This window comes from Mus caroli, chromosome 7 (assembly GCF_900094665.2).
Source record: "Mus caroli chromosome 7, CAROLI_EIJ_v1.1, whole genome shotgun sequence".
Lineage (NCBI taxonomy): Eukaryota > Metazoa > Chordata > Mammalia > Rodentia > Muridae > Mus > Mus caroli.
In genome coordinates this window covers 2,881,385-2,889,906 of record NC_034576.1, presented here as the reverse complement: position 1 = coordinate 2,889,906, position 8,522 = coordinate 2,881,385, and the positions used below count along the sequence as shown (strand labels likewise).

At 44.5% G+C, this 8,522-nt stretch overlaps 1 protein-coding gene across 1 annotated transcript in view; it reads right to left on the bottom strand.

Moving 5' to 3' along the window:
- The window catches only part of Galp (galanin like peptide), an 18,408-nt gene that overhangs the window by 5,414 nt on the left and 4,472 nt on the right, over nucleotides 1–8,522 (bottom strand). Inside the window, exons 2-3 of the mRNA XM_021166545.1 lie at nucleotides 8,190–8,274; nucleotides 2,540–2,588 (exon numbers count right to left, since the gene is read on the bottom strand). Of these exons, the coding sequence (XP_021022204.1) occupies nucleotides 2,540–2,588; nucleotides 8,190–8,273 (133 nt within the window). The 5' untranslated portion in view covers nucleotide 8,274. The remainder of the gene's footprint in view (nucleotides 1–2,539; nucleotides 2,589–8,189; nucleotides 8,275–8,522) is intronic.

The following is an 8,522-nucleotide window of genomic DNA, read 5'->3' as shown; positions in this document are numbered from 1 at the left end:
TTTTTTTTTTTTTTACATTTAGTTATTTGTTAGTTTTGTGAATGGGTGGGGTGGGGAGAGACAGAGAGACAGGAAATCCTAGAATCCTCCACTTGGGTGAGAATAAACCACAACCACAATTTTGAGCCACAATTAAAGCAAGCTTTAATTAAATACTAGACAGGATGATGGACTCTGGCCAGGTCCTTTCCTGGGTTCTCAGAAAATGGCTCCAAGTCACATTTTGCAGAGGCTTTAAACACCAACCCCATAAGACCATTGTCCAAATGTATTTCCTACCTATGTACCTCCCACTTATATGTGATCAGGTACATCCCATGCAATTGGGTCAGACAAATTTGTTTAGGGGCATGAAAACAGAAAGCTTATTACAATACACAATAGCCTCTAACATTCCAGGAAGTATCTGTCCTTGGGCAAGGGGCTTACAAGTGAGAGGCATTTTTGTGTCATGGATCGATTCAGCACAGTGATTAAAACTTAAAATGTAAGTTTGCCTTTCAGAAAATACAGAGACAGACAGAGGGAGAGGTAGGGGCAGTGCACATGCTATGGGACAACTTATGGGAGTCAGTTTGCTCCTTCTGGGGATTGAACTTGGGTCCTTAGGCTTGCCAACAAGCCCTCTTATGCACTTAGCCATCTTGTTGGCCTCCAACCTGAGTATGCATAGATCCCTGAGAGAAGCCTGTGAAAAACAAAGATTCTCATTTCATAATAAAAGCACTGGAGACTTGAGACAGGGAAAGTGAAGCAGTTTGGTTTATAATTGTGCAAAGCCAAGCATCAGCCATGAATGTCAGTGTCTGACTAAGTGCAGAGCATGAACACATGACTTCTGCCCACTTCCTTTAAATTTGGGACAAATTCTTGATATGTAGCCCTGGCTATCATGGAACTCACTATGGTAGACCAGACTGACCTTGAACTCACAGAGATCTACTTGCCTGTCTCCTGAGTGCTAGGATTAAAGGAACCACGCCTCACCGGACCCTGTTTTATTTCTAACAAACAGAGCCTAGCCTCAGGCATAGTTGGGAGGATGGTATGGTACCCACTGTGTGCCAGGGATGCTTAATCCATTTGTTAAAAATTGCATTCACTGGGGCTGGCGAGATGGCTCAGTGGTTAAGAGCACCGATTGCTCTTTCGAAGGTCCCGAGTTCAAATCCCAGCAACCACATGGTGGCTCACAACCATCCGTAACGGAATCTAATGCCCTCTTCTGGAGTATCTGAGGACAGCTACAGTATACTTACATATAATAAATAAATAAATAAATAAATCTTTTAAAAAATTGCATTCAGGGCTGGTGAGATGGCTCAGTGGGTAAGAGCACCCGACTGCTCTTCCGAAGGTCCAGAGTTCAAATCCCAGCAACCACATGGTGGCTCACAACCATCCGTAACGAGATCTGGCGCCCTCTTCTGGAGTGTCTGAAGACAGCTACAGTGAACTTACATAAAATAAATAAATCTTTTAAAAAAAATTGCATTCATTGAGGCATTTATTTATTGCGTGTGTGTTTATATGTATAGGTGCATTCTTGCCAAGTCATTGTGGGAAGCAGAAGACATCTGTAGCAACTGCTTCCCTCCTTCCACCCTGTGGGTACTGGAGGCTGGAACCCAGGATGTCAGATGTGGAGGGAAATGCCTTTATCCATCCACTGAGTCATCTTGTTTTAGGATCAAACTCAGGCCATGAGTTTGCACCATCAGGCTGCAAGTGTCTTTACCTACTCAGCAATCTTGCTGGAGCTCTTTTTTTATTATTTTAATTATTATTTTTTAAAGCAGGGTCTCAGGTACCCCAGGCTAGCCTCAGGTTCCCTAAGTAGCTTATGATGACATTGATCCCCTGAGATTACAGCTCTGTGATACACCTAACTTTACACTATTGTGGGCATCAAACCCAAGGTTTTCAGTGTGCTGGGCAGAAGCTCTACCAAATGAGTTACACCTAACTTACTTAGGGCTTCATAAACTCTTTCATGAATATGGGGACCACCAGTGTCCTCCCCATTTCAAAGCCAGAAATGGAGGCTCAGTGAGATTAATCCTGAACATGAAGCAAGTGGCAGAGCTGAGATTTGAACCCTCAACAGGCTCTGTACCTAGCCTTCCACCTGGATCAACGCTTCAGACCCATCTAGTTTGGGATGCTATGGTTTGAACCTGAGCCATGGTCTCATGTTTTGAATACTTGCTCATTCCCCTGGGATCTCTAGAAGGTTATAGAACATTTAGGAGGTGGAGCCTAACTGAAGAAAAGAGATCTCTAAGGGTGAGCCTTTGAAGGTTGTAGTCTGACCCATAGTTCTGGCTACACAGTGATCCCTGGCATCTTCCACACTCTCCCACTTCCATGATGCATGCTGGCTCCTCAAGCCTTGATTACTGTAATCTTTCAACCTTCATCAGGTATTTCAGTCATAGAGAGGTCATAGAAAACAACTGATCTAGTGTGCAGGGACACAAAGCCCACTGGCATTAGGTAGGCACAAGTGGGGGATGGAGCATGGAGAAAAAGCACTTACCAGGACCCAGGAGGTAACCAGCACTATTGAGGGTCCAGCCTCCTCGTCCCTGGAAGAGATGGAGAAGTGAGGACTCAGACAGGAAATTGCCAAGATTCCCCAAGCCTAGGGTGATGTAGGTCACCATGCCACCTCAATACTACTAGCCAGTGACACACACACAGCTCTTCTTAGTCTCTGTTTCAGCCCTGTGCAAGTAGAACTTCCTATAATCCAGCAAGTGGAACACCCGGGCAGGGTGGTTCAATGGTTATGGCCCTTTTATACCAAGAATGACTTTCATCTCCAAGACTCACTTGGTAGAAGAGAAGTGACTGCTGCAAGTTATCTTATGACCTCCAAACTCTCTCTGTATAGCACACACACACACACACACACACACACACACACACGACAGACAGATAGACAGACAGATAGACAGAGTGTAAGGAACACTATGTTTACAATATGACAGCTTGGAATGGAAGGGAAGATTTGAAAAGCCTTGCTTCAAGAACAGATGCTGAGGGAGGATATTGGGGGTTGACTGTAACAGGCCCTTAGTAATCCCCCCACACACCTTAACACAACATACTCTGTTACGAACATACTATGCTAGCCATGAACTCAGCGTGTACACAGCACCACCTGCTAAAGCCAAGGTGAGGACCTTATCCATCAGAGCTCTGGGAAGGGTATAAATATACTAACTTGCTTTTTTTTTTTTAGCTTCTGTAGTTTTTCTGACTGATCCTGTTAAGTACATAAAAACTCACCCTGAGAAAGGCCCAGGACTACACTGGGATCCTGGACAATCAGTGTAGTCACCGGCTGGCTAATAAAGACTTCCCTGGTGGAGACACCACGACGTTGACCCTACCATGAGGGGACCCTAGCCAGCCAGCCTGAGCATGGCAAACATGGCTCTGGCAGGCCTTGCCTTTCTCCTTCTCTCCCTCTGCCTTGCTAATAACCCTTAGACTACATATCTCAAGCTAGCCTCCAAGGTCTATTCTCTTATTTGGCCAATTCTTCCTGTGGCTGACTCCCAAAGCCTAGCTATCAAGGTACTAAAGTGCAGCAATCAAAAGCCCCCCTAATTAACATGCCCAATCAAAATTAAACAACTCTCCCTAAACATAGGGTTTCCCATTTTATCTTTATAAAGCGCCATTTACCTTCAGGCCACATCTGTGTCCTCTCTATCCACAGGCAATTCTATGTCCCTAGGGACAAATACCCCTTAAAATCCCCGTTTCCCCTTTTCTCCCCTCTCCCTGTTCCCTTCCCTTCCCCTTCTCCCTTGCCCTCTATCTTTATTCCTTATCTGTGACCTCTGTCACTCTAGGGCAAATAAATCTCCTTTGTACTGAGAACTTAGTCTTAGGGTACCTTGAACTGACTCCAAGGCTCTCTACACACTTCGTATAAAGTTTCTGTGAAGCCAGATAATGGTGGCACATGCCTATAACCCCAGCACTTGGACGCAGAGGCAGGTAGCTATCTCTGAGTTCGAGGCCAGCCTGGTCTACAGAGTCAATTCTGGAAAGCCAGGACCACACAGAGAAACCTTGTTTCAAAAAACCCAAAAGTTTCTGTGAAGAGAGATGGATGAGTTCCAAGAACAATGGTACGTTTGGGTGCTTGGAGTTAACAGTGTGCTATTATAATCTGTAAAGTATGCTGAGAGCCAGACCTGGTGGTTCAGGCCTACTATCTCAGCTCTTCCGGAGGTTCGAGAAAGGAGAATTCTAAATTCAAGGCTGTCCTTCCTGGGCTACTGAGTAAGTCCAAAGCCAGCCTGGACAACCCAGTGAAATGCTACCTCAGAATAAAAACTAAATAACTAAATAAATGAGGCTAACCAAGGCTGTGGCTCAGTTAGTAGAGTGCTTGCCTAGCAAAGATGAATCTCTGGGTTCGGTCCTCAGCACTGAATAAAAAATCTGTAATCCATGGGGCTGGAGAGATGGCTCAGCGGTTAAGAGCACCGACTGCTCTTCTGAAGGTCGTGAGTTTAAATCCCAGCAACTACATGATGGCTTACAACCATCTGTAATGAGATCTGATGCCCTCTTCTGGGATGTCTGAAGACAGCTACAGTGCACTTACATATAATAAATAAATAAATCTTTAAAAAAAAAAAAAGAAAGAAAGAAATCTGTAATCCTGTAATAAAGCACTGAGGGGGTGAAGGCATGAAGATCAGGAGCTCAAGGATATCATTAGAAGCAGATTAACTCAGGAGGTGGAGGCAGATGAATCTTTCTGAGTTCAAGGCCAGCCTGGTTTAGATATTGAGTTCCAGGACAGCCATAGCTATAGAGAGATACCCTAATTCAACAAACAAACAAGCAAAAATAAGTTATCCTCAGATATTTAATTTGAGGCTAGCCTGCCTACATGAGAGCCTATGGTTCACTGATTCTTGAACTTCATAACACATAACACCTGTGACCCTCTTTATGTTGTGATATCCCACAACCATAAAATTTTCTCATTACTACTCCAGTTGTAATTCTGCTGCTGTTATAAATCGTGGTGTAAATATCTGATATGCAGGATATTTGATATATGGGGGTCGTGACCCATGTACTGAGAACCACCACCCTATCTGGAAAAATGAAAGGAAGGAAGAAGGGGAGAAAGGGAAGGGAGAGGGATGTGTTGACAAGGACCCAGTTATGAAGGTCAGTCAGGCTTCAAACCTCAAGAAGCCAAATACTGATCTCTTATATTTTTTGTCCTGTTTAGCATTTTAAAGAAGATGTATTTTCTTACTTGTAAACCACCTGACATGGGTGCCTGGGAGCTGAACTCTGATCCTTCAAAAAAGAGATGTCATTCTTTTTTGGTTTTTCTGTTTGTTTGTTTGTTTCGAGACAGGGTTTCTCTGTGTAGCCCTCGCTGTCCTGGAACTCACTCTGTAGACCAGGCTGGCCTCGAACTCAGAAATCTGCCTGCCTCTGCCTCCCGAGTGCTGGGATTAAAGGCGTGCACCACCACGCCCGGCTAAGAGATGCCATTCTTAACCACTAAGAAATCTCTCTGGTTCCCCTCTTAGCATCTTTTTAACTGACAAAGGAAAATGAAATATTTATGGTGGAGAGTCCAATGCATTGTAAAATGCAGTTTGTGGGACTACTTTGTTGATAGACAAATACATTACCTCCCGGGGCTTATCATTTGTATGACTATGTATAGTGAAGATATTTTGTTGTTATTACTATTCTTTTGTCTTCAATTATTTGAGACAGGGTATTGGGAACAAATAAAGAAACATGTCTTTTTTTTTTAAAAAAAAAAAAAGAGATTTATTTATTATTTATTATTATATGTAAGTACACTGTAGCTGTCCTTCAGACACTCCAGAAGAGGGCATCAGATCTCATTACGGATGGTTGTGAGCCACCGTGTGGTTGCTGGGATTTGAACTCAGGAAGAGCAGTCAGTGTTCTTAAGCACTGAGCCATCTCTCCAGCCTCAAGAAACTTGTCATAAGTACTGCCATTTTGACTTCAGACTCCATTTTGCCTAAGCTAGCCAACCCCCTATCTAAGCAACAGTAGTTCCCCAAACATAATGCCTGTTCATAACAACAAAAAGAAGAAATGAATTTGATCAGTTGGATAAAACCACTTACATTCAGTGTCAGTTGACAATAATGGAATGCTGGGGAAAGTCCCCGATCCCCAGGTTCTGACTGATGAGAATTATAACTGTAACGTGGACCAGATGCTTGTGGTTTTATGCTTATAAACCCTGCTTCGGCCCCTACTCAGGCTGTCAGAAGAAACAAGCCTCCTGAGTCCTTGCTTGGCAGTTCTCTTGGATCAGCGACTTCCATCACTCGGTGTGAATAATAAAAAATGAATTATGTGGTGCGAATAATAAAAGATTTTGCTGTTTGAGTAGCCCACTGGTGTATTCTCTCTCCTTCCTCATGGCCCATGACAGACAAAGTGTAACAAGGATCTCATGTAGCCCAGGCTGGCCTTGACTTTGCTACACTTGATCTTAGACAAAGGCTAAGAAGGGATTTGAACTTGCTATGTAGTCCAGGATGACCTTGAACTTTCTTCTCATCTCTCCTGCATCTGCCTTCCAATTGCTGAGAGCACCACACCTGGCTCTGTGAAAATGTTTTTATTCTCCTAGTGATTTACAAGCTTAGAATGCTTGCAATGTCCTCAGCTGCAGTAACTGAGTATTCAGGTGCTGTCTTAGGTCATGTGACGTGGTTCTGGTAAATCCACCTAAGCGAGAGCTGTTCAGCCTGAGAGTGGCTCAACCCATTAACCTCACAGTGAGTTATAACTTGACAAAAGACTTGGAGGTATAGCCTAGGGATGTCACTCAGTCTGTAGATTGCCTTCCTAACATTCATGAAGCCCTGAGTTTGAGTCCCAGCACCACATAAAACTGGGTGTTCAGTACGCCCCTGTAATCCCAGCACTCCCAAGGTAAAATTAGGAGGTTCAGGTCTTGGTCATTTTGAGGCCCATGGGGAAATGGTGGTCAGCCTGGGAGAAAGATCTTTAAGTTTTGTTTTGAGACAGGGTAGCCCTGGCTGTCCTGGAACTTTCTATGTAGAGCAGACTGGCCTGGGACTCAGAGATCCTCTTGCCTCTGTCTCCAGAGTGTTGGGATTAAAGGCATGTACCACCACTGCTCAGTTCTCCAATAGCAATCTTGTCTCAAAAACAAAACAAAATAAAACAAAAAAAAACAAAACAAAACAAAAAACAAACAAAACAAAAAAACCATCCAAGCATGGTGGGCCTGACTCTCCACTGTTTATATCAATTTCTCAGGGCTCAGCCTACCCTTGCCTCCTTGGTACTAGAATTAGAGGCAAGGGCACCACACCTGGTCTATTTTTGTTTGTTGTGTTTGAGACTGGGTATAAAGGCTGCCCTCAGTCTAATAGGAATCTTGCCCCAGCCTCCTGGGATCTGGGATGTCAGGCATACATCATCTACCATGCTTCTGGAGGTCAGAGCACCATTCTCAGGTCAGTTCTCTCCTGATCAAACTCAAGTCATCAGGCTTATGCCATAAGCACTTTACCCACTGAGCCATCTTGTCAGTCCTCTTCTTTATTTTATTTTTCCTTCAGACTGGGTTTCATGTTGTCCAGGCTAGCCTCAATACTACTAGTTCATGAATACTACTAGTAGTAGTGGAAGTTGGTCTTCCATTCCTGACCCCCCTCCTCTTCTGTGAGAATGCTGGTATTGGAGGCATACTATACTATGCCCAGAGCTTCTTGCATGCTGACAAGTGCTACATCAACTGAGTTATGCCCATCACCCTTTTTTCTCTTTCCCTTTCCTATTGATTTAAGTAGAATCCCACTATGCTGTCCCTGGCTTTGAACACAGAATTTTTCTGTCTCTGCTTCCTGAATGCTGGGATAATTGCTAGGTGCCATAACACTGGGCTAAATAAACTAAATTCCAATACTATTTTTTTTTCTCTTGTGCTCTACTCCACTCCTAGGGTCCTGTTGATGAGGTCAGTTCCTGTCATTCTCAGTGTCACAGCATTAGCTTGTCCCCTAACTCCCCCTGGATCACAGCATTCGCTTGTCCCCTAACTCCCCCTGGATCAGAGCAGAACAGGTTTGAAACCTTTCTGGGGGCGGGGGAGCAATGAAGAAAGCTGTTACCCTGTGAGCAGGTGCAGATTCCGGTGTTTCTGCCAGGCTCAGCAAGATGGTGAGGAAGAGGACCAGATGTACGGAGCAGGCCATCCTGGAGCTGAAGGAGCACAGCACACAGCTAAGGAATGCTACAGAGACAGATGGAGAGTTAGTCTCCAAAGCAGGGGTGTGTGGCACTCTGTTTGAAGAACTTTATTGAGTGCGATTGATCTACACGCACACGCACACAGTGTTCTTCAGCCAGATGAGTGGGGCCACACCCGCACGCACTTGCACACAGTGTCTACAGCCGGGTGAGTGGGGCCACACATGCACGCATTCGCGCACACACACACACTC